Source organism: Buteo buteo, chromosome 9, assembly GCF_964188355.1.
Source record: "Buteo buteo chromosome 9, bButBut1.hap1.1, whole genome shotgun sequence".
Taxonomy (NCBI): Eukaryota; Metazoa; Chordata; class Aves; order Accipitriformes; family Accipitridae; genus Buteo; species Buteo buteo.
The window spans coordinates 40646731-40672626 of NC_134179.1; the positions used below are offsets into that span (position 1 = coordinate 40646731).

Consider the following 25896-nt stretch of genomic DNA (forward strand, 5'->3'; position numbering starts at 1 on the left):
TCTACTCCACTCACTTCTCTGCCCGTGGGAAAGAGCAGTACACAGTACTGCAAAGGCAATAAAATGGGTGAAAGACGCCTCATAAGGAGCACAGAACATGGCCCTGTCACTCAAACCTGTGGCTGGAGAGAATCAGAGCAAAATTCTTGGTCCCTCTGTAGAGCACGATGAAGAGCTCCTGGATTCACGCAGCCTGAGAAGCATTAGCTTTCTAAAATTAAAGATCACAGGAGAGCTCTAAGAAACCTCCCCGATTCAGAAATAAGCCATCTTCTGATATGCATTCTATTTAAAAGTATATATTAAATTCTGTGTCTGGAAAGACTCCAAGTACCTGACTTTAAACAAAATCCCTTTTTTGTTTGTTTGGTTGTTTTTTTTAATCAAGAAAAGGTATTTAATATTAAATAGAACATTTATTGCCTTGTAATTATTTTACTGTAGCCAGGTATTCTAGCACTGAATGGAAGATCTTTTTCCATCAATCTGCTTTATCCAAAGTTTTGTATAAAGTTGTAGAGGTCGATTTTTTTTTATTTTATATTCAGAAAATTTCTCTTTTTATAAGCATTATTTATTATACAATGTATATACTTGAGTTAACTAAGATTATATATTATATAAATATATATATTTGGAGAAAAATATATTTCAACTTGCATTTTTTTGTGGTACGTCATTAAAGAAGGTAAAAAAACCAAAAATATGCACTTGCCCACTTGTGTGGTTTGCCTCTGAAGGTACTTTAAATCCTACTGGAAAACATCTACAGGAGTGGTGGTTCATCATCCAGCTACTTATGCACAGTGACAGCCATGTGAATGCAAGACAATGCTGGTAAAATTAGGCAAATATAGGAGATTTCACACCTGAATGCTAAGATTTTTATTTATAGAGTGCCATCTCACAGTGTGCACGCAACACGAGATTACGGGATTAAAACACACTTTAGACTTCATATTCTCCCCACACCAAGGTACTTGCAGGCTGTCATCAAATCACCTTTTGATGGTTTGGACAGTCTGACATCCAAATTTTTTCATATAAAAACATCTTCTCTTGTCCATGAATAATTTTGTGGGCATTTCTGTAACATCTCCCATACGTTAATGATGCTTTTAAGTGCACACAATTTTCTACAGCACCAGCCTCAAATATACCTATCTGAAGGGTGTAAAAAAAAAAAAATCATTCTATATTCCTAAACTGATCCCTAATTTATACACAAAACAATTACACCTGTCTTCTTGCAGAGTGCTGCCTAAAACATCCCACCGCTTGTGCATGATGCCTAGTTCCATTTCACTGCAGCACGTTGCAGACAGCATGCTTCTGCCAGTGCCATCTCCTACTGGATGGCAGCAGTGATGCCTTCAAAGTTACAGGAGCACCAGTGCTGTGCTGCTAACAAACCAGACAACCATAAAGTCCAGCCTTGTGGAGTGTTCTGAGCTTAACAGCTTTATCAGTGGAAGCTATCTGTACATCTGCCCATCATCCCAAGCCTTTCTCCACCACACTCCAACCCCCGCCAAAACCCATCCCAACACTTTGAAACATATTTGTCTTTGGTTAACAACTCAATTTTAGAGACAGTTATATTTCTGGAAGTTTCAGGAAAAAACAGCAACAGGGTAAGGAAGGGATTGAAGAATTTGGCTCTTACTGTTTAAAGCAATATAGTTCTCACTATAAAGCCACTCTTGCCCAGGCAGTGTCATGGAGAAAATGTGGTGGGAAGGTGCTGCCAGGAGCCATTCTCTTCTGCCACCTGCAGGAAACCTCTTGGGTGGAAATCTCAGAATAGTTTGGAATGGGTGGGATGTCTCTCTCACACACACACACACATACATCTTTGGGGGTCCAGAAAACTTCAGAATGGGTTGGACCAGAGGTCTTCTCAGCCAGCTCCTTTAAGACCACCTGTGGTCAAGCTATCCAGGCTGGGGATACATTCAATCCATCCATGCTTAGTGTGAGCATCGCTCTGGCTCTCAGCAGCCTGGGAATAGCTTTACTATATTCATGCCGTACATCAACACTCTATATATACACCTCTGATCAACTAGCACCAAAGACACAGATGTATCCCAGATCATCACAAGTAGTTGTGCTTTTTATTGAATCCATTGAATGTGCAATTAAACCAGGTATTTATTCATCAATAGTTCTGGACAAAGACACAATAAGGTTTACATCATTTACTCTGAAATATAAGTTAATGTGTGCTGCTGTCACTAGGACTAGCAGAGGAAAGAAAGGAACAAATAAATTCACAAGATCGTACACAAAATGAGAGGGAATAATAACCACCGGGACTCGCAATGTCATCACAATACAACAGCACTGCCAAAGGAAAAGAAACCAGAGTGGAGTGACTAAAATATTCTGACTGCTGTAAGTATGCACTAAGGACTACAGTACCTTCACCTTTGGGCCTGAAAGAATGTGAAGCACCCTCTTTCCCTGGGAACACTGCTTTGGGTAAAGCTGCTAGCCCTTAGCAGCGTGTCTGGTCAAGTTTAGGAAGCTACACTGACTAAGAGCTCATAAATGGCTTTGATTTCATGCCCCACCAAATTGAGGTATGTTCCATGAACCTTACTAAACATGTGGAGCCAAAGAACCAGAGGGGAGTAGCCTCATGCAGTCATCATCGACAGCATCTCATTGATGCAAGATGATTATTGGGGAACAACCACATAGCAAAGTTTGATACATTCCTTTATTTCAGTGCAAAAACATGGCAATACATATCTCGTGCATCTGCAGAGCTTGGCTTCCTCTCTATCTCTAAGGAGGAATTTCAACCTTTGGTAACATGGCAAAAAAATGGGATATAATGAGGCTGGCTAATACCAAAGCTGCCATCTATATTGCACTCATGAAGAGCTTTCAGGCTGGAATCAGCATCTCTAGAACTGTTGTTGAATTAACAACAAGCTTTGATGCCTTAAATACTGGATTTGGAAGTTTCCTCTACTCTGATCAACATACTTCCCTGCCTTCTTCCAGTCCTTAATGCCACTAGCCAGTCTCTTTCATCAAGCCACAAAATACCTGGATATAAAAGAAAGCAGGTACTAGCATCTAGGCATTCTGGAGCTGAATTATTGTGGGCACTGTCTTCAGGTTACCAGCCTGGCTCAATGTTCAATGAAGCATAGGACGACATAACAAGAAACCGTTCATCAGATCAGGATAAGACAGAGTAGTACTTTAATATGTCTTCACCACAGACTGTCAGGTTTTATTAGAAGTCAGGATTTCTTTCCTATCATAGCAACTGGATGCTGGACACAAGTGAGCGTTAGCTTCAAACTTACAGGACATTTCCCCCATGCTAAAATCAAATGAGAACGCAGCCTCGCCTGCACAGAGACAGAAGCACAGTGTTCTAGAAGACACTTCCACACGACATCAGTATATTAAAGACGAAGAATAAAGATACTGTATTGCACTAAACATGCAGATTCCACATTGGGTTCTTGGAAACAGGGAAGCATTTCACTTTGTCCAGTGTGTTGAACATGGAAGAGTAAAGATCCCAGTGTATATTCTCCAGGTTGGTCACTTTTCCAGCTGTTGATCTTGCACTTGGTCCACCTTCAGTCTAGGGAAGGAACTCTTGCAAAAGAAGCCAAATCCATCAAGAAAGCATGCACATGTATAAAAGCATCAAGCACACACTGGAACCCACTCACATGTAGCCAGGATAGATACTGTTGTGAGTTTCCCCAGCACAGGTACTGCCCTACATGTATTAGAAAGTCATTTTCTAGGAGATGCCACTGTCAAGACTGGGCTCAACTATTCCCTGTGATACCTACAGGGGAAAGAGTATGACATCCTTCTCTCAGACAGGAGAAATACAAGAAATAAAAGTTCCAGATTTTAACTCTAGCAGAATCTCCTCTGATTTACTTTAACTAAAGAAAGCTAAACTGTGGTTCAATATCTCATTTAAAGTCACAAGTAAATTAAGAAAAGCAGAGAATTCAGGCATGCAGGTTCTCAAAAAGTCTTCAGGACCTCCTCCCTCCCAAAACAACTGGCATACAGCTGTAAGGAGAACTGATCTATCTGTAAATATAGGAGGGGCCAACAATGAGATCAGATATACTACACTGCAGTTTCCCCTCAAAGAGGTACTTGTTTCTGAGCAGAGAAAAGAATTTTAAACAATGCTTTAAAATAAAAGTACTTACGTTCCTTCTTCTCTCAGAAGAGCCAAGAATTTTTTCACCCGATACTCAGGATCCATCTAAACACCAAACAAAACAGAAGTCTGTTAATACGGTGCAATCTTCCAAGTAGCCCAATAGGAAAATGAGGCCACAAAGATAGCTGGAGATGCATGTGTGTGTGTTTGCTTTGCCCATGCATTGGCCTGGCCAGAGATCAGCCTGCTTGTTCAGAAGTTCTGCAGCTAAGTAGTGCAGATAACAGCACTGCACCAAGAGAAAAAGTCAGTTAGCACAAGCTTAGCATGCTCACATCACTAGGAAATGAGCCAGACTGGAAACATATGCAAGCATTTCTATCAGGCACTTCTGTTTTCATGGCAGTCTGCACACTAGCTTCACCCCACACTACCAATTCTAGCCTGGTTCTGCAGAAGCCAGGCCCATTCTGTGTCTGCTTCTATCTGCTTCTATCTTCTTTCCAGAGCTGGGGCAGCAAATTAAGCAGTTAGGAGTAGAAGGGACTGAAGATGTCCTCAACTTTCTTCTGTCTTCCTTAGCCCTTACAGCTCCAGCACCACAGCACCAGAGGAAAGCAGCTGTACATGGTGGGTTAGCACATAAGTGAAAACTGAATCACAGCACAAGGCTTCCAGAACTTGCAGTACCAGCTTGTGTTGTGGCTCCATCAACCAGGAACATGCCCTAAATATCAGTCCTGCCTCTCCCCCAACACTGAGATAGAGACAAGAGGGAAGCAGGAGGAAGGTCTGCTAAGGAGGCAGAGAATCAGGCTGCCTGATAACGTATAACTGCATCTGTCCTTTGTGCTGATGGATGGGCTGGTTGATCTTCTCTAATGTGAAAGACTCTAGGCAGATTGCCATCACTACACCAAAATACAGTGAGTTAGGACTATAAACATTGGAAATTGGAGCCCGTTGGTTCTCAGAGTATCTTTGTGTTGCAACAGTTCATTTGGCCTAGAAGCTCCAACTTCTGTTCATTCTGTAATCTTCATCAACACCTTGTATCTTTAACACACTGTCAAAAATACAGTGGGTTCATTCTGAAAGCATTCAGTAATGGTACTATGAAGCTGACTGGTTGTAAGATTCCCACCTCTATCACCCACTTGGTAATAAATAGGCAAGTGCTCTAGAAAACATAAAACTGGGACTTATCCTTGGAGGGGGGAAGCCAAGTTTCAACATGTGCCCTGGCCTCCCCACAAACAGGCTGAACAAGGACCCTTGAACTCCTCTACCACTTTTTATATACCTAAAGGAAAATTTCCACCAATTCCAGATGTGAAGTCATCTATTTAAAACCATGACCACTGCAACTGAGGGCAACACAAATGTCTTCAAAAACAGCTTGTAAGAAATTAAATCCTAAAACAACAACAGTATTACCAGTGATGCAGGCAGGGAAGAAACAGCCAATGAGAATTTCTGTTTTGTGCTAAGAAAAGCCTAAAAATGTGTAACTTCCTATTACTTTGAAATATGTCAGCAAGGCCAATACCTCAATACCAACTACTGAACTATTTCTAGATCAGAAAAATAAATTCACTGAAACAAGATGATTTAAAGAACTTAGTGAGGATCACTGAGCTATTAAATTGGGTTTTTAACATGCAAAGGAATACTGGTAATGTTCAGGATCCCAGAAGGAAAGAAAGGATGCCCCATCACCTAAAGCAGTGTTTGAAATGTATAATACACAGGTACTAAGAGAGGCACTGTTGTGCCACATAACTGGAGACCAGAAAGCTGGTGCTTGCAGTATCCCTCTAGCCTAAATCTTCTCCACAATCCCTCCCAGTCGTCACAAGGGAAAAGTACATCTGTCACTATTTCAGTTGTCCCATTTCTATGTGTAGACGTAGCACGCAGGGACATGGTTTAGTGGTAAACTTGGCAGTGTTAGGTTTATGGCTGGACTCGATCTTAAAGGTCTTTTCCAACCTAAATGATTCTATGATTATATCAGAAAGGCTGAAGACAATTGGGATAGGAGTACATGCACATGGGCCACACACCCTAAACACTGATTACTTGGAAGTCCCCTTTCTCTCAGGGAATCCACAGGTGTAATAAGACTAAGCATGTGACTCTCACTTGGCAAAGGGTCTCAGATCTTCCCCATTCAAAGGACTCTGGTCTGACCATGTGGCTGATCCTGCTTAAGCAGGAGGTTGGACTAGGTGGCATCTTGAGGTGCATTCTGATTTCATTTATCCTATAGTCTTATGACAACTCAGCCACCTCTCTTCCTCTATTTCTAGATGTTTCCAGAAAGGCTAGTACTTGATAAAGGTGTGACCACAACTCCAGGTGGCCACACAAACAAAGTATCATTTACTGGCAAGTACAGACTAAATAACTGGGACAGCTCAATGGACTGAAAGCTGGTTAAACTGCTGGACCCAAAAAGTTGTAATCAGTGCCATGAAGTCCAGCTGAAGGCCAGTCACTATTGCTATATGCCAGGCATCCTATGGGAGCCGACACTCTTTAACCTCTTTATTAACAAACAGGATTTGGGGACAGAGTGCACCCTCAGCAAGTTTGCAGATGACATGCAACTGGAAGGTGTGTTTCATGCACTTGATGATGGTGCTGTCAATCAGAGAGACCTCAATTGGATGGAGAGACAGACTGACACAAATCTCAAGCACTTCAACAAAGGGAAATGCAAAGTCTTCCACCTAGGCAGGAATAACACCATGCACCAGTACAGGCTGGGGGACAACCAGCTGGAAAGTGACTTTGAAGAAAAGGACCTGAGGATCCTGGAGGACAAGTTGAACTTGAACCAGCAATGGGCCCTTGCAACAAAGATGGCCAACAGCATCCTGGGATTTGTTAGGAGGAACATTGCTACCAGATCGAGGGAGATGATTCTTTCCCTCTTCTCAGTGACACCACACCTGGAGGACAGCGTCCAGTTCAGAGCTTCCCAGTACAAGAGAGAGAGCGACATACCAGAGAGAGTCCAGCAACAGGTCACAAGGATGATTAAATTTCTCAAGCGTCTGTCATACAAAGAGAGGCTGTGAGAGGTAAGACTGTTTAGTCTGGAGTGGAGAAGACTCAGGACTGGGGAGGGCAGGGTGACTCTTACCAATGTGTATAAATACCTGATGGGAGGGAGTAAAGAACAGAGAGATGCTCTTCTGAGTGGTGCCCATTGACTGGGCAGGAGGTCACAGGCACAAATTGAAACGTAGTTCCACGTAAACAGAAAAGAAAGCTTTTCATTGCAAGGGTGATCACACACTATTAGGGACTGCCCATGGAGGTTATGGAGTCTCCATCCTTGGAGGTATTCAAGACCCAACTGGACATGGCCCTGAGCAACCTGTTCTAGTTCATTGTGCTTGGTCTGAGCAGGGGGCTGGCCTAGACAAAGATGAAAAAAATGCTATGGGTGCAATTAGCAGAGTGTATCTGTTTAGTACCTTCCTGCTCTCCATGACATTCACTCAAAGAGAAGGTCGTCATGAACAGTTTACCCTAGAGAACCAGATACCATGCATGGCAAGCTAGATGAAGTGCTCACTGCAATTCCTGGACAGGAGGTTCAAAAGTGGCTGAAACCTCAAGTTACATGGACAGCCAAAGCAAGCCTGGGAACCAGAGCTGCCAAGGCCAAACTTAAGCAAAAAGAATTACCAGCGTGCACACTCTCAACAAGCTTCAGACACAGCCCATAAAAGAAAGGGATTTGAGGAAAAGGACAAAATGCATTTGATCTTTGACCATGAGTAAAAAACTGCATCTGAGAGAGATCCCTTGCCTTCTCAGATAAGACACACGGCATTTTTGTAGATACTGACAGTAAAGACATCTACTTCTGAAAGGACTTCTTCAGAGGAGTAACTCAAGTGGCAGCCCACCAAGTCCTCAGATTTGACTTTTCAGCTATGGTCCAAACTCAGAGACAGATTCTCCATGAGAAAGCTGAAAGAGCTAGACAAATGAACTGCCAAGAAGTGGACCTTGCTGGCAACAGTTCAAAAGCCAAACTTCATCCATTCCTGTTGGAGCTGGAAAGGCCTGGTTCCCATCAAACGTTGATGTCAAAGAAGGTGCTGAGATGTCTGTAGTCATTTACACTTACACTTTCTGAAGGTCCGAACTGGATTAGATGATGTCCTGAGGTCCTTTCCAACAAGAATGATTCTGTGATTCTAAGATCTTAAGTATTCTGCAAATCAGGCAAACCAGCGAAAGGCAGCTTGATGATTAGAGAAACAGCAACTCACTACCATAAGCACTTGCACTCCATACAGAATCGCTGCTGAGGGCCAAAGGCAAAATCCATACAAGCATAGCAAATGTTTATGCTGCCAGGGACGCCAATACCAACAGTCTATTACACGAAACAGTGGGTGAAGAGTCAAGACACTTTTTGCAGAGGACACAAAACCAGGCAATTTACTGAGTAAAGAGAGAATCCTTCACATCTCAGACTGACACAAGGAACAATGAACACTGAGATGGAGCAAGGTTCTGGCCATCGACAGAAAGCCCAAAGCTGATAAAAGGAGAATGTCACGCAGAATAGTCAAAGGGCCTGGCATATTCTAAGTTTACTTATCTCACTGACTGACCAGGAACCAAGAGTATTATCTACCTGCAAAGAAGATGGTCCTGTTACCAGGACCTTGGTGAAACATTAGGAAACCATAGAAAAGTCATCACACTCAGGAAATAACAAAGGACCAATCAGATAGTTCTGTTAAAAAAAACCAACATGATCTGAGATGGATATATACAAACAGATCTCTTCATTCCTGGAAAATCTGTACTAACACCACCAGCTGAAATTCAAATTTGCCAATGCAAGCGTTCTGTTTCCCAAATCAAAGATGCTGCCTCCCCTTCCCTTTTCACTCGGACCTAAGAAAATGGCCATGGTAAGACCCTTTGTCCATAATCAGTACTGACACAGTCTCTACAGACTCTTTGGGAGGAACAGCATTTATCTGCAGACACAGTATCTTGTCCAAAAGACAAAACCAGGAAGCTGAAATGCAACAAAGAGGCAAACTTGATCAAATAACTTACTAAAAAACACAAACACAAAACCAGAAAGTTGATCTACCCTGGAAGGAGCAGAAGATGGTGTCAAAGTGCAAAGAAGAAGCAGGTTTAGGACTCTTGAAAAGACCTTTAGTGCCCTGTGAAAGGAGAAATGCTCTTGTCAAACTGGATGCAAGATTTTCTAGAAGAACAGTGGAGAGACTGACTCTGACACAGCTCAGACAGGTGGCAAGAAAATGGCTGTTCATTTCTAGGTAATGCAGTATCCCCAGGACATGCCTGGGAGCCCTTAGGAAAAAAGGCAACTGAACAGACTTCATTAATCTTCAGGCCAGAGAATAAGAGATACTCCAAGATGTGCATGCCCTTGGGTAGTACAGTACTCCTGTAAACCTGTCATAAAATCCAAACTCTTAGTATGTCCAGATACAGCATTTAGTTTAAAATAATATAGGCAATATTATATGATGACCTTTCAAAATAAGTTCCCATGTAAGTTAAAATACATTACAAACAGCTTAGATTAACTTAAGTTTTATTTATGCTAAACAGAAGTTACCAAATCAGGAAATACTGGAGGTGCAAAAAAGGGGCTTTCTGGAAAGCTGCCTGGCTCATTCAGGTTCCTACTCCAAGAAGGAGAGAGACCTTGGTTTTTGGAGTGTTGCCAGCAAGGTCCAAGAGCAACAAGACAGGCAGGCAAAATAAGCAGAAGGAACCAGCCCCCTAGCTATGGAAAAAGAAGGCTCATGTATCTAGCAGCACCCCCGGGTAGGGTTGCAGTATCAGGGCAGGGTGAAGCTAGCGTGGCACCTGATAGCACTGTGAGGTGGTCTAGGTACTGCAGCCAGGGATACTTCAAAACTAAACTTTTCTGGATTCTTGTGGCAAATCATGAGTGTACCCATTCATCAAAGACTTCTTTTGAACAAGAACATAACATCATTCCAGGACACTCAGTGCATACAAGGTGACCAAAGTATATGAAACTAAATACGAGTAGTTTGACATTAAAGGAGGTCAGGAATAGCAATAAACATAGTTTGAGGGAAATTAAGCTGCCAAAAAGTGTGGGTTTACAAGGCTTGTAAACAAGATAACAAAGCAACCCAAGATACCAGAGCAATCCAGTGTTTCACAGTACTCTAAGAAAAGATTTTGACATTGAGAGACTGGTTCAGCAAGACTTTAGTCTGAAACAAACCGAAAGTCATTTGAACAGCTTAAGTATAGCTACATATAGCATATATTGGGTTTACTAGTCTAATAAAACAAAAAACACAGTTAGATCCAGTGACTGCAGAGAAAGAAACTAGGTGCACATTTTTTGCAAAGAATTCATTCACCATGGGATCTAATCAGCTGAATTTTGAGAAATTTCATCCATCAGTTGGAATTTTTAAGGTATTTCAGATTCAAATCTCTTTCTAAAAAGCTGTGGTCTAGCTCAGTGAAAAAAGGAACTAGTCTTGGACTTCTCATTTGGTGAAATTCTACTTTCCTGTACAAGCTAGCCAAATTAGACATCATTGTGGTCTTTCAATGCATTCAGGTATGAGCGTTCTCTTATTTAGTGAGAGCCTGTATTGCTTTCCTGTATTTATAGTAGTTCAGCAGAGTCATGTAAACAGCTCAGACCTTTTGGAACAGAACTTCTTCATATTTAGCTTTCATATGCTATTACCTATGCTATTACACAATTACCTGAATTGAGTGTAATAATGTAAGTCGCCTCGCTACCAACCATCCATGTATAGTAGCAAAGGTGGATTATCAATCATATCAGCAGTAGCAGTCCTTCATTTTACACTTGTTCAATTTGTCAGAAATGGCAGAGTCACAGTTTTGCCTGTCTTCTCCCAGCCTGATTGGTCATGGACTCATCTACAAAAGGGTGGTCTGGTTAAAAAAAATAAATAAAAATGCACAAGACCAGTTTACCTGTCTGCACAGTCTAGGGCAGTGTGAAGACTCCCTATCTACAGCATCACAGGTGTGCAGTCATGGGGCAATCCTGTGAACAAGGCTGGGGTAAGCATTTCCACCCATGCTCCAGATTCAGAACTGCCCATAATTTACATAACCTTCACCTTCAGTTTTGAGAAAAACCAACACTTAAGGTCAAAGCAGCAAAAGAAAACATCCTGTGTCAGAAGAAGGAATCCATTGTCAAGGCTAAGTGAAATGGACTGCAACAGAGCCAGGCAGTCCCCGAAGGCCTGCACCCCTTAAATACATTTAATACATGTGAGCAATGACTTACTGACTTGCCTGTAGGTATGGAATTAAAAGCCAAGGAAGAAGAGGAAAAAGTAATCTAGATAAATGACTTTATTCCCTGAGGTGACATCCAGTCAGAGCACATCCTTAGTGCTGTGCAAGTTTTAACAGAAATGTGAATAGTGAACAGAGGGATACATGACTTATATGCTGCTAAACTACATGCCTCTTAGCTTATGCTCAGCCTCTCCTAGGAAGATCTAAGGACAGTTCACTCAGCTGCACTAAATCCATTTGATGTGAAAAGAGAGTGTGTGCGAGGGGGGGGAAGGACTCAGAAGGGCGCTGAAATGTCAGCCACGGAGGATTAGAGCTGCATGCTACACCCTCTCATTTTTAGCGTGCATATACTGTCGAGCACAAGCTTGATGGCTGGCTTGCAGGCATAGATGATGGGTGCGGGGGAGGGTTAAGAGCTACATATTTCTACCCTCTGCAATTATTTTCTTTAAAGTGCTGAAAGTGGAAAATAAAGAGGAGAGCAGCTGAACAGCCTGACAGATTTATCTTCTTCAGGGAAAGAGAACATACACCTGCACAGGCACCTTTTTCTTTAAAAAAAAAACCAAAAACCTAAGTGATTGCTATCTGCAATCTTAACATGCTGGGTGTAGAGAAGAAATTTCATGAAAGGTAAGTTAATCCAATCCCTCCAGTTGCCAGATGCTCTTCTCTGAAGTGCAGCTCTAAACAGCCTATAGGCACTGTAGTTTTTAAAGATCTCTCCATGGACCAAGACCTGGTGATTTCTTTGTTCAGAAAATTTCTTCTCACTGTAGCTCTTTTCTCAATTAAACTGATTCAAAGGCTCCTACCACACAGCTAACATAGGAGTCTGCAGAGAAGTGGGAACTTCTAAGACTGCTCTATTTATCACAGTCCTTCCTGGACCAGAAACATTCTTACTTGTAATGACATTTCTATCAGCATCAGCAGCTTCTTGATACCAATCCAGACAGGCTTCCCTTTGACATTCTGTGCAATAGTGCTGCGTTCCTTGTCTTTGAAGTTACCCAGGAGCTGGAGGGGGGAAAAGAAGAAAAAGAAAAAAGAAAAAAACAAAATAAAATAATCAACAACAGGAGACTGTCAGTAGGAATGATGCTACCTAACTCAGGAAAAAGGAAATGAGAAGCCAGAAAGCATTTTCTAGCTCAGAAGGAAAATTTGTTGCAATATGTCTAAACAAGGCAAAACACTTAAATTCTTTTATTCCATAATGGTTCTTTTCATAACATCTCTAACTGAACAGTTAGTGATTCTCTTTTATGATCCATTCTAGGTTTTCTCCAGATTAGAGTCTAGAAGGAACACAGTGGCTCAAGCCACAGTAAGTTTTCAAAACTGCTGCAAGAGTGTCTGTGTCTTTCAGGCTTTAGGGATATTATCATGGTGACAGTTTTGCAAGTCTGCACAAAAGATTTGTCTGTTAAGTTTATTTTAACAGCCTTCAATATTCACTACAATTTCCACTATGGCATAGAATAAGAAGCCATTAAGGGCATGAATTTATAAAGAACCTATAATCTCTTCAGCACCAAACACCTTCATCTGATGTTGTTCCAATTCATGAGAGCTTGGCACCCTCCAGGCACGTTCAAGTTTAAGTGCCCAATTATAATTATTACCCACTTTCATGCTGTCGGAACAAACAAACTTCTTCTCTAGACCTACCGTTCTCTCGTTTTGACTTAATTTATTGTATCGAAAACTAATTCAGAGAAGCCTTAGAACTGTTATGTTATGGCATAATGTTAAGAGGGACAGTGTTCCCAAATGCAGAGCTACCACAAAATCACTCATTTCCAGTAATTTTTGAGCTTATTTGTCATCCTTGAACTTTTTCTCACCTCCAAAGCCTCCATCAGCTGCTCCCCTGTTGCAATGTTGGGCACGTGAATTGTAGTGCTGAAAGCGTTCAGCATTTCCATTTCCTGCAGGACATCTTTGCGACTGGTGGTTCCAATGATTAGAAGCTTGCGACCCTGTCCACACAATGGAATAAGTGTCAAGAAAGGGAAAACAAGAGAAAAAGAGGAGAACCCGCCTTGGGAAGCTTCAGCTAACTAGAAATTAAAAACAGAAAATGGCCATGTAAAAATAGGACTTCAAATAAAATTAATAGGATTAAATGTCTCAGTAATTAAGGTAGTCAGCATTAACCATACAAGACTAGGATCACATTCCAGAGTAATGCCACCAATGGGGTCCAAAAATTATGGTACACAGAAGACCCACTCATACTTACAGCTTTCTTACCTTACTTTTCCTTCTAAATTCATCACTATAAATAGCTGAATCCTCATTAAATTTAAAAATACGAGCAAACCCCCACTCCCAAAAGCTGAATTACAGATGACTTTTCAGGGGAACACTCTGTCTTTAGAAATCCTGTGGGTACAGTGAATTCTCTGCCACTGTACAGACAGTTCCAATGGTTTTACAGCTCACGCTTTAAGAGCGGAGGTTGCTGTAAGTTCGTAAGACTTCCCATTGCCAGTGTGGTTGTATAAAAGGACAGTACCACGTCTGGCAACCTCTGAGTTCAAACCGACAGTGCACACACCAATTTCAAGTTGGCCTGAGCAATAACAGGGTTTATAAATAATAGAGCAATGAATGGAAAACATCAACTGCCAATAAAAATCAACTTTTGCTAGTTCATCTCGAAAACGCCATTTCTATGCTATTTGAATTTGACCATGCAGTGTTCAGACACTGATAAATGTTGGCTGACAAAAGGAGCTTTTGACATTATCAGCTGTGATCAGTCCCTTTTCCAATTCAGTACACAAGGAGCCCATGAGTTGAGGGGAGGCCTAGCTGGCCAAGTATCCTCCTCATTTGCTGTACAGAAGTTTAGCTGATGCTCAGAGACAAAGAGTAAAGTTCCATACTTCAACTTTGTGACACAAAACGCTGTTCATCATAAAAAAACCAAAACAAACAAAAAACCTAAAAACCATGCCCACAGAGCAGTCAGAATTAATATCGTAAGTGCTTTGCATTCCTTTGACAAAGGATGAAAACCTATTTAAACTTAATACGACTCTGATGAAGATGATGCATCTTTGCAGCATTTGTTTATTTTTCCCTGAGTGCCATTGTATTCACTGACTTTTTGTGTTTCAACAGATTACACTCCTGCTTTGGGCGATGGACAATGAGAAAGCACCAGAACTGGTAACGAACTCAAGTGCTCACTTCAAGTTTGTTTTTAGCCTAAGACAGCACAAGGAAGTAATGCCTGGCAGGTTGAAACCAGAGCATGCCCCAGGTCACGAGCTTCACACAAAGGCTTTGTCAGGGAAACACTGTGCTAACCCTTCTGTGTATTAATCACTGCCTACATCTCAGGAGGCACCACACTCACCAGCTCAGTCACCTCTTTAGAGGGGGAAATCCTCAGAAACCTACTGGGCAATTTAATGGGGAAAAGCAGCCAATTCCTGAACTGACAACAGAAATGCCAGGTTTAAAACTGCAGTGGGAGTAGGGAATGCTTTATTACTAGACAAAACTCACCTGCTGGCGGTGCACAGCAGGCAGAAAAAGGTCTGTCTAAAACTGGCTGTAGGTAGCCTTAAGAAGGGCATACAATGTCTGCAGAAAGCATAAATACAACTATTCTGTAGGCTGCTGCTTCCACTATGTTCTGCATGTCCATGGCTTTACAATTGCACATTATTTGTTTCCTTTTTGATGGTTATTGTGTAGCAAGGCCAGGAAAATATTTTATCATTTTACAAGTTTGAGCCAAATCTGAGCAATTCAGTAAGATCTTGCATGCAAAGATGAAAAAACAATGCACTCAGTGGAGAGTAAGTGAATGGCATTTGATCCTCACTGCTACAAGGAATTCAGAAAGCTCCATCAGGTGCTCATTTTCAGCTAAAGCACTTAACAGACCAAGAAAAATAAATGATGCTTGGCAACAGAAAAGCATTTTGTCTACATGAAGGCAAAATTTCAGCAGTCTTCATCTTTGGAGGGGGTTGGTAAAACAGACTTTAAACACAGGCTTGGAAGCTGTGTGAAATGAGTCCCACAAGAACACTTGAACCATCACCTGCTCGTGAACCACAGAAGTGTGGTACAAACACCTTTAACGTTTGCTCTGAAATTACCACCCAATGACAAGGTTAAAAGGTGCCTTGAACTCACTAAGATATTCTTGGGATAACAGCACATGTGACAGAAGAACTGATGCATGCTTAAAATCTTCATAATGCAGACACAGGGATTATTGGCAGATTTGATTGAGAAAATTTAATCTTGTTTCTGATTTACTTTGCTTTCATGGTTGCTCTATATTTCCTCAACACACTGTCCTCAGTGAGTTTTTGTTCAATTCGTAAATAATGCTGATATATCTGATATTATATATGCTCTAACTCAGTAAAAAGTATAAACCCTGTAAGGAAAATTTCTGCTACATTATTCTAAAAATTGTAACAAGTCACATACATGCTGTTGGGTACCTTCAAACAGTTTTCTTGTTATACAGGTAAGGTATTAGGGTACAAAGGAAGACAAAGAAAGACTCTTTAAAAGAACTGAGACCTCCAAAACATGCACCAACTCCCTCTTGCAAGCACAAATCCATGCAATGCTATACCACCAAGACCAATCTGCTTTACAAGCTATAGTAATTGTTCTAAAAAAATGTTTATTACTGTATGTAATTCTCAAAATCCAGAACAGCTTGGGTAAGGGATTGTGTTAATAACAGTTTCCCATGAACTATGAGCATTTTAGGGGGGAAAAAATACTCAACTGCAGCCAGTAAGGCAGTATTTGTTCCCAAAGTATAGCTAACAGCATGGGTACAGTGCCTGGCACAGCAGATAAGACATCAATCAAGGGAATAACAGCTTGCGGACTAACTTCTTGAAGGATGCTACCTGAGCAACTTCTACACGGATGAAGTCCATGCTTGATTAAAAGAAAAACGGAGTCTAGTTTGGGGTTTCATCAGAGACTAAAAGGCCTCACCAGGAAAGGCTGTAAGCAGCATAGAAATATAATCAGTGAGGTGAGTTTTACCTCCTGTAACTTCAGGTGTCCACGTATGATCTCATTCTCTGCATTTCCTTCTCAGTTAATGGAGCCCAGATGACACATACGTCCTCCCAGAAAAGCTGCCTACACTCTGGACTCATACAGCAAACTATTTTCTAAACAACTAGTTCAGTCGTACAAAACCAAACCGCTGACAGCCACATTTAGTCAGATGAATCCCAAACTTGCTGTAAATTAGGCCAGCAGACAATTACTACACACACAAAAATGACTCTAAATGACCTATTACCATTTAGGAAAGCCACTGGAATCGGTCATTGTGGCAAGTTCTTTGAAAATACTAGCTCAGTACTAAACCTTACTCAAAATGCAAGCACGCAGACTTTTTTAAAATGGGAAAAGAGTAAAACAAAAGTCATTCTACCGTATGAGTCCAGGGTGCTCTTTAAGACACTATGCAACCGTAGCCATTTCAAATACAATTTCAAATACAGGACTGAGTTGGAGAAATCAGAGGAAAGCAATGGGGATGGTCAGAAATACAGAGTAACTTCCCTAAATAGACTCTTGGTAAATTGATGGGGGGTAAACAGAGAGGTCTATAAAATCATACATGTTGTAGAGGAGATGAGGGGGGAAAACTGCTGTTTCTCAAAATAAAAACTAGGGAGCACTACATGAAATTATCAAGCATCAGTTTTAAACTGAACAAAAGGATGTTTGCTTTCACCATACAGCTCAGTTGAACTCAAGCAAGCATGACACTAAGAATGACAAAAACTTAAAATGGTTCAAAAGCAATAGAACAAGTTAATAGAGGTCAGATCCATCAGCAATTTTTAGATATCTCTGTTAGGATCCATGCTCAGGACCCTGAACCACTGACAACTGAATGGTTGAAAACTCCTCAGAACAGATGGCTACTCTGCAAAACAGTGCTTAAAATTTTTCAACAGCTCCACCCAAAACATACTGATTTCTTCCCTGCTTTCTTCAAAAGAAGCTATGCGCTTCAACTTGCTACCTTTAAACTTGACCCACTGGAAAACCAGTTACCATAAAACAAGCATAATCTCTGCTGTATCAATTACTAAAAGAAAATGAAGTGTCAGGAGTCCCTTGTACTTTTCAAAGTTTCAAGCAACTTGCTCAGCAAACAAGTGGAAAACTTACAACTCAGAAATGTTTTGCCCCAGGCATTACCACAAAAGCATGAAAAGCCATCAAGCCAAACTGAAAAAGCTGCCCTCATCCAACTACTCTGCACTGACAACACACCACAGGATATCACTGGATTTATTCTTGCTATTGTGAGATGTACTGCTGAAGTGCCCCCATTTTCAGAAATATTCACATTTTTGATCCTTAATTTCTACAGCAGCCATTGCAAAGGCAATGGGCCATGTGTTCAGCCCACAGAAGATCAGGATTCAAGCTGAACTTCCAAAAATCAGGCCTAACAAGAGGAACCTACCAAGTAAGGAGGAACTTGGCTTTTCAACAGCTTAAGATCATTTGGTGTCAGACTCATTATCAGGCAAGTTCAAGGCCTAGTTCTTCCATCAACAGAGATTAGATACAGGCACGTCACTTAAGTTTGGATTCATCCTGCCCAGTTTTAGGCAATGGAAGTGCCCCAGTTCGGAGCCCAAGATCCCTCTACACTGATGGGGGGATACCGAGTAGAGAGGTGCATGTCTTGCCCCCCTGCCTTGTAGAAGTGGGATAACACCAGATTTTACCTCTCTACTACAAGAATTATATCTGAATAAAGGATATAGTCATGCAGAGAACTATGGGACTCAAAGATCAAAAGAGGAAGTAGTTTTAAACAACTACATTTTCAAGCATTATGACATTGATTCTTCTAACACAGTATTGACTTCCTAATGGGCACCATATTACTGCACTGACCACCAAAGACAAACTAGAACATAATTACATAAACTCTGCTACAAGCAAATGGAGTCTTGACATGTCAGTGGAGTCTCAACTACAGAATTTCAGCAAATCTAGCCAGTCCTAGGCAAGGGGAGTTGAGGGGAACTTGAACTATGCTATAACCAAGTATTGGCAGATACCAAAGTGCCTCTGTCAGTCACCCACTAGCTGTTCACTCAAATTTGGACTTTTGTATATTTTTATGCATGTGTTTTGGGGTATCAACAATTCTTCACATGTAACGGGAGAAAACACAATTCCGCAGTTTACATGTATAAAGGTAACACTGTTGTTGATTGGAGTTTCTTCCAATTCACACCAAGTGATGTGGAATCAGGAATGCATCTGGGATTATATCAAAGAAGATTATTTCCCCCTTTCCCCCGTCAACTTTCATAAATCGGCAAAAGCCTCCAGTGTCCCGGAGAGGAAAGGGGCTGGGGGCCTCTGGGAGCAGTGGAAGGGCATCTACAAGAGTGGTTGAGAGCATCTCACTAAGCCAGACATTTCATAACAGTGCACAAATTGTACGTCCAGCTTAGCGCGGAGATGCTGCAAATGGTCTTTCACCCTTTGAGCCAATTGTTAGCTTTTCACAGGAACCAGCAGGGAAGCACATGTGAAACCTCTGTGGGGCTGGTGAGTGTCTCCATGCCTTGTGTGACTCTGCATGTAGATGAAGCAGCTTCGGCTTTCGGAGCTGCTGCTGCTTAGTTCTCAGAGAAGTCCTTTTCTCCCGCTTGGCTCCCTGCTGCGACAGTCCTTTTCAGTCTTTCTATCCCCCCCCAGTCTCTTCTCCTGCACAACACAGGGAAACTTGATTGAAATAAAGACCTAAGAGAACATGGTTTATTTTCTTCTCTTCAATCCATTTTAGAAAAGATTTTTAATTGGTTTAAAAAAAGATGCTATACAAAATGCAATGTTTTTCAGTCTTCCTGAACTAGTAGTAATAGATACCACTATTTAAGCATTGCTGAGTGGAACTAGCAAGAATGAGCTCTGACCAGGAATTTAAAGCAAACTCAGAGATGTTTCTAGTTTCTTTAAAGTCTAACATGTTTACTTTCAAAACTTCTGCAAAGTACAAACAAGGCAGAAAGCCCAGAAAACCAGAAGCTTCAAGAATCTGCTCTTCCCACACCACGTTAAAATCATATAGCCTCAATAGGAAGAGGGGAGCCTGGGAGGCAGCTTTCATACACCAATTCAACAGAGACATATACCTCAATGCATAATTAATAAGATTTCATCCCAGAAATGCTCCTCTTACACATGTAGCCTACAGTAATTGTAGGAAGCTGCTTGCACATTAAGTATACTCTCTGCAAGTGATGTGACAACACCGCGTGAATACATAATCTGGGCCACAAAGATGGGAGCAGCAGAGCTGCGCTGCTGAAACGCACCCTCCGCTTCCCACTCACTCATTGCTTGTGGCTTCAACTGCTTCATCGTTCCTGTTTCTAAGCTCTTCAAATTCAACTCTATATTTCAGGCTCCTCTGACTAGTGAAACGGTAAAAAGCCTATCTGATAGCAATGGAGAACAGGGTATTGTCTCCCCAGCATCTTGCCAACGATTTCTCTCAGCACAGGGACGTGCCTGGCACATCCCAGGATACTCCATTTTTACAAGGAATGAACCTAAACCATGATCCCAATCCCACAGAAATTCGTGTTGGTTTGACCTCATGGAGCAGGTTAGTACCACTGATGCTATTCATGCACATTTAAAGCATGTATCTGCATCTCAAATTACAACAACCCCCACCCTGAAAACCAGCCATTACTTCCAATTAAATTGCTCCCCAAAGGAAATAGTCATCTCAGTGGGGACTTGGAAAGGCATTGATTAACCAGCAGTATTATCTCCCTTGTGGGTTTCCCCACTTGACCTTACAACCCCGAGAGTCTCTATGCCCAAATTCAATCTTTTTCACAGTAAACATTCACAGCAGAAAAGGCCTTTTCCTGCATAACTCTACCTCTTATACACTGGTGGGTTTGGTTTTTTTAATGAAAAAAAATCCCCACGTGCCATGACTATCACAGGGAACTCACAATGAACATGCTAGGAAAAACCCTATCATCAGAACTGCCAAACTAGGTCAGCCCAAAGGGTCCGTCTAATCCAATGTCCTAACTTCCACAGTAGCCAACAGTGGACACTTAAAAAAAAGAAAAAACCCACATCATCAATCAAACAGTGGCATTTCCTCAGAAAACTCTCTCTCTACCCTCCAACAATTTATGGCTTAAGTCACCGTAATATTGGCTGTCAACCCCAAGTCTTCCAGCCTCAAGGGCATTTCAAACATTGCAAAGTACAAAACTCTAGCAACATGCATAAACTTGGCAAATATCTGAGAGCTTCAAGCCCTGCATCCTGCTTTCAGGGAGACTCGAGTGCTGACAAAAGTGCATCTAAGCAGCAAAACACATTCAGAGGATGCAATGATAAAATGGACAATTTAATATTTTAAGTTCCTTTGACAACTGAACCAAATCAAGTTCTGTTTTCTCCTATTGATTTATGGGAACAATCATTTCCTGGTACTGTGGGAAAAACTAGCAATGGGTCAATGATTACATGAGATTATGACAATCAAAAATGGTTATGCTGTTGCGTACAGGCAACCTTCCCGTTCCAACGTATGTGATAACGGAATCCAAGTTTTATATTAGAGACTTCACATGGCATAGAAAGCTCAGTGGGAAAAATCTTTTTTCTCCCAGGTTGACAGTCACAAAGGGAACTTCAGGGCCTGTGGCATCACAATTTAGTTCAAAGTTCTATATTTGAAAGGTCTTTTTACCAAACTCTCTAATGAAAACAATGCTTACACATACGTTACTGTTTCCAGGATATTAAAAATTACAAAAAAAATTACTTCATCCAGGCTGTGCTTCTCTGCTTTTTCCTGACACTAACTTTCAAGGTTTTCCTGTATGTTATTTATTTGTGCAGATACTGTCACACACAGAGCAGAATTCCAGTGAACAACAGGAGAAATGGCAAACAAAAAAGAAGAGTCCCTGCCTGCTTGTCTCATTCAGCACAAGCTTCAGAAATGTTATCACTTGTGATGTTCTTAAATCTCATCAAGTCAGAAAGTGCAAATACACAGGATCAGCACAAGATGTAAGATCTTAAGCTTTCCTCACCCATCATAATTAACACCTGATAATTTCAATTTAAGAACAAATTAAAACCCTGACATCCACAATCATACATTACTTAGAAATTGATTTCTAAATAAGGAGGGAGCACATGGTTGAGCCAGGGATTGATTTGGACTAAACAGTTCCTTAGTTAATCAGAAAGTAGACAGCTTGCACGTTTACGTTTTACATGATGAAGGTTAAACTTGTTTCCTTAGCAGTATTTTTATGGCTAACTGCAGAAGATTCAGCCTTAAGTAATTAGATAATTAAAGCTGAATCCTTTATGGTTATCCTAGAAATGTCTAACTGAATGAACAGCAGCAGGCTAGGATTAACTTGACTGAATCGGAGACAATAGCACTAATACCACTGGCAGCACAGCAGCTATCAGCAAGACACAAAGCTCTCCACTGTCAAAATTTATAGGAATAGGGCATCCCACCCCTCGATTACTTTCTTACCTGAGGGGGGGCCTTCTTTAGCAGTACAAGAAGGGCTTGCAAGACCAGATTAGAGAACCGTGGTCCAATTGGGACATAATCTGAAATGAAAAATGCATTTTAATGCCCACTAAGCAGATACACATTTAAGCCACTTCACTGTATAAAAAAAAAGTTCAAGGTTCCTGAAGTAAATGGTTCCAGATCATTTCCAGTTTGCAGTATTTCAATACTGCAAATACTTCAATATTTCTGCACAGCAGACAACATAGCTCTCTCTCAGCATCCTAACTCACCTAGAAGTCTCTCAATGTCGTCCACGACAACACAGCTGAGTTGGGACTTGTATGCATCATCAAAGATCTAAAAAACAGCAAAATGACTCATTGTTAAATCTCAGCAGCAAAACTACAATAGTCATGATAGGACCTGTTGACGTGTTTTTAGCTAAACACAGCAGTATTTAGAGGAATAAACAGAGAATGAAGAAGATAAGTACCAAGAGACTAGACTCTACCTGCACTTAAAACATTACCATCTCAACAAATTCAGAGCTCAGTTTTCTTCGTTTACCCCATACACTTTGCAAAAAAAGGCAGCTGCCCTGCATTTAATTGTAAACAATGGATTAAAATAGAGCACCACTCCTCTGTGTTTTGGAGCTGGGGCAATACTGATAAGATAACAACACACACACAAATCCCCCACAATTGTAAGGCAATTATGAAGCTTTTCTACCCAGGCTGGATATTGGCTGCTTTTCACAACAGCATACTCCAGGGAGAACAGACCTACTCAGGTATAGATTGAGCCTCCACATCACCCTTTACAGAGCAGCAAACCAGTGTCCTGCAAAGCTTTGGATTTGAACAATAAGTAGCACTAAGGACATCAGTGGTACTGCAGGCCTATCTCCAGCATATGCTGATTCAAGTGAAGTCCAAAAAGCTCCTTTTTGAATCTAAATTACAAATGGGGCTTCCAGCTATGAATACATTACTTCTCTTAGAAACTATGCAATCCTGCAACAAACTGCTTTTAGAGTAACATTTCACTTACATGGTTCATTCAGTATCATTCAGCTAGAAGAATAAGTGCTGGCTTGCTTCAGTAAATGAAATCTCCTTCCTTCAACCTGGCTACTTGAAATGATTTAAGATTTTCAACTTGTTTGCATTCCCCCTGCTCCCCAAGCTGTTAAAACTCTTGTTTAACTAAACATTACCACCTCAAAACTGTTCCTAGTCTCATTCAGGCAGGATCTATTCTTTCCAAGTGCAACCCTAAGCCCCTCCTGCCTTCACATTTGCAGACGAAGCTCCAGACCTGCTCATCACAGATCAGGTGTTTCATTCCACTGTTAGTCATGACTACGTATCAGACCCAACTGGGACAGAGCCTTGAAATTTTCCCTGAGTCACTTTGTGTCAGTGCCACAAAAACATTCATTCAACTTTATAAATATATGCACAGGAATTTAGGACCTACAGAGAGCAGAAAACACAGCCACTAGGGTAATTCACTTTTCCGTTCACTAGAGAACATAGAATTGAATTGTAATCAAGCAAAAGAGTAGGATGCATAAGTACCTTCTTCATAGCTTGGCACTTGGCCGTTTCAGAAAATCCGATCATCTTATCAGGAGAACAGATCTTGATAAAGGGAAAGTTGGATTCTTCTGCTATTTTTGCTGCTAAAGCAGTCTTCCCACTGTGGGGGGGACCTGAAACAAAGGATAAACATAATGAAAAAAACCAGAGAAAACAGCTCTGGTAAGGCTCAGCACAGATGATATTTTAAGCATGTTTATAATCTCATTCAGAGGTATCTGCATTTTGAATTGACCTTTTCTTCCACTTGCAGAAGCAACACACTAACTCCTAGTCCAATCCAGTCCTCCAGATGAAGGAAATTAATGCAAGTATTTGAGCACATGCAGACTGATTTGCCATGAAACCAACACAAAAGAGGACGTTACACATTTTGTAGGACTGGCCACTGTACCAAAGTTAGCATGTGTTTGTATTTTGGAGAAAGTTCTTGAACTATGTTTATGCCCCTTCTAAATATGATTTCTGCAGGTACTGTGGCAAATTAGTCAACAGCATGAATGCCAGGTAAATATTGACAAAGACAATGTGTTATTTGCCTGAATTCACATCAGAATAATTCTAACAGACAAAAGACACTTCTTAATCTATACACCCAATACAAATCAATTTGGAGTGCAAGAAGGTATTGCATACAAGTGATATGTTGGCCACGAGCACACAGAATTATTCAAGTAATCTATTCAAGGTTAATTTCAAAGCTACAGACTGCTAAAAGCAATACTGGTAATCCAGATTTTTTTACTTCAGGAAAAGAAAGAGGGAAGCACTATATAACAAATTCTACTCCAATATCTGTAACATAGATATTGGAACTAGTTTCCTAGACTCTTCATAGTCAATAACAGTCTGGACAGAGGGCAATCCACCTCTAACAGCAGACATCTAAATGTGGTCAGGCAAACTGTTGTCTGAACTCAGCTAATTACACTGATGAGCTCTCCCATGACTTCAAAGAGAATTTAGATAACTAACTCAGCTAGAGATGTTCACACTGTATAGCATCCACATTTAGGTTAACTGGGTACATTCAGTTCTCCGTTGTTCCAAGAACAGGATTTCTCTCAGGCTGAGAAGCCAGTTTTAATATCTAAAGCAATTTCACCCAAGTAAACTGAAAGAGAGCAATTCTGGTTTTCCCCCCATGTGTTACTTTTATGTACAGTTGCAGGATGTAACAGATGACCACTTGGTAACTGATAGGAATAGTTTACAGAAGTCACTTGGGGTTTTTTATATTTTTTTTTTTTTCTTAAATTTACCTTCTAGAAGAACGCTAACCAAGGGAGTGCGGTCGCTGTTCTTAGTTTGTTGAACAAGCAGCTCCCCATCATCCAATACCCTTGTTACTGGATCACCCCACTTAATAATACCATTCATGATGTAGCTTGCATAGTCTTCCTGGTTGGTTCCAAACGCCTGTATTAACAGAGAGGAACATGTATTTTAGCGAGAAATTTTGCATTACATCAGAAAAACATGAAACAATTAAATATCACCAAAGTGACCAGGACCAAGACTCTGGAAAATGCTTAAGTGAGACAGTCAGTACTGGAAGACCCATTGGTGACATGTACCCTCATATTTCATATACCCTCAAAACAAATTCTGATCAGTGCAAGTGGCCAATGGGTTCTGAATCCACACCATTTAAAGACGATTCTCAAAAACAAGGCTTAAACCTCTTCCTCCAGTCCATATTAAAGCTGTCATTCATTAACTGAAGTAGCCTAAAATGCAGAGTGTACATACAACAAACGAGAAGAAATTCCAAGTTGCTCTTTTTATTTGTTCTATTTCTTCTTATGATTCTTGCATGCAACAGAAGGTACAAAACAGAGCCTTAGCAATGCAGGCAGAAGGAGGCTCCCTACTTTAATTCCTACAACACAGGACACAGTATGTCAGCCCATGGTGCACCACTGCATGTCTGATCACAGAAGGAAGTTGCTATCTCATGTCATTAACTGTACTGGGTGACTATTACAGGAGTTACATAATGCCTACTTACTGGTTTGATATCATTCTCCAATGATGCAAAGAAGTCTCCTCTTGTCACACGCAAGCTCTCTGCCTTCTCCATATCCACTTCCACTTTGTTGCTGGCCTAATAAAGGCAATAAAAGACACTGAAGTACAGCAGCACCGCATACAACCCCTTCCATCCCCTTCCAACTTCCGTCCACAGATCCAACCAC

The 25896-nt window shown here is 41.0% G+C and overlaps 1 protein-coding gene across 2 annotated transcripts in view; it reads right to left on the reverse strand.

Annotated features, from left to right (window-relative positions):
* Nucleotides 1-2098: 2098 nt before the first annotated feature.
* Nucleotides 2099-25896, reverse strand: part of NSF (N-ethylmaleimide sensitive factor, vesicle fusing ATPase) — an 81977-nt gene continuing 58179 nt past the window's right edge. The window contains exons 13-21 of one of the 2 annotated variants that reach the window (XM_075036146.1): nt 25710-25805; nt 24961-25117; nt 23678-23811; nt 22385-22451; nt 22110-22189; nt 13369-13503; nt 12425-12538; nt 4209-4264; nt 2099-3627 (exon numbers count right to left, since the gene is read on the reverse strand). In XM_075036146.1, coding sequence (XP_074892247.1) covers nt 3609-3627; nt 4209-4264; nt 12425-12538; nt 13369-13503; nt 22110-22189; nt 22385-22451; nt 23678-23811; nt 24961-25117; nt 25710-25805 — 858 coding nt within the window. In that variant the 3' untranslated portion in view covers nt 2099-3608. Of the gene's footprint in view, nt 3827-4208; nt 4265-12424; nt 12539-13368; nt 13504-22109; nt 22190-22384; nt 22452-23677; nt 23812-24960; nt 25118-25709; nt 25806-25896 lie in introns of both variants that reach the window. The other variant, XM_075036147.1, reaches the window with a different exon arrangement.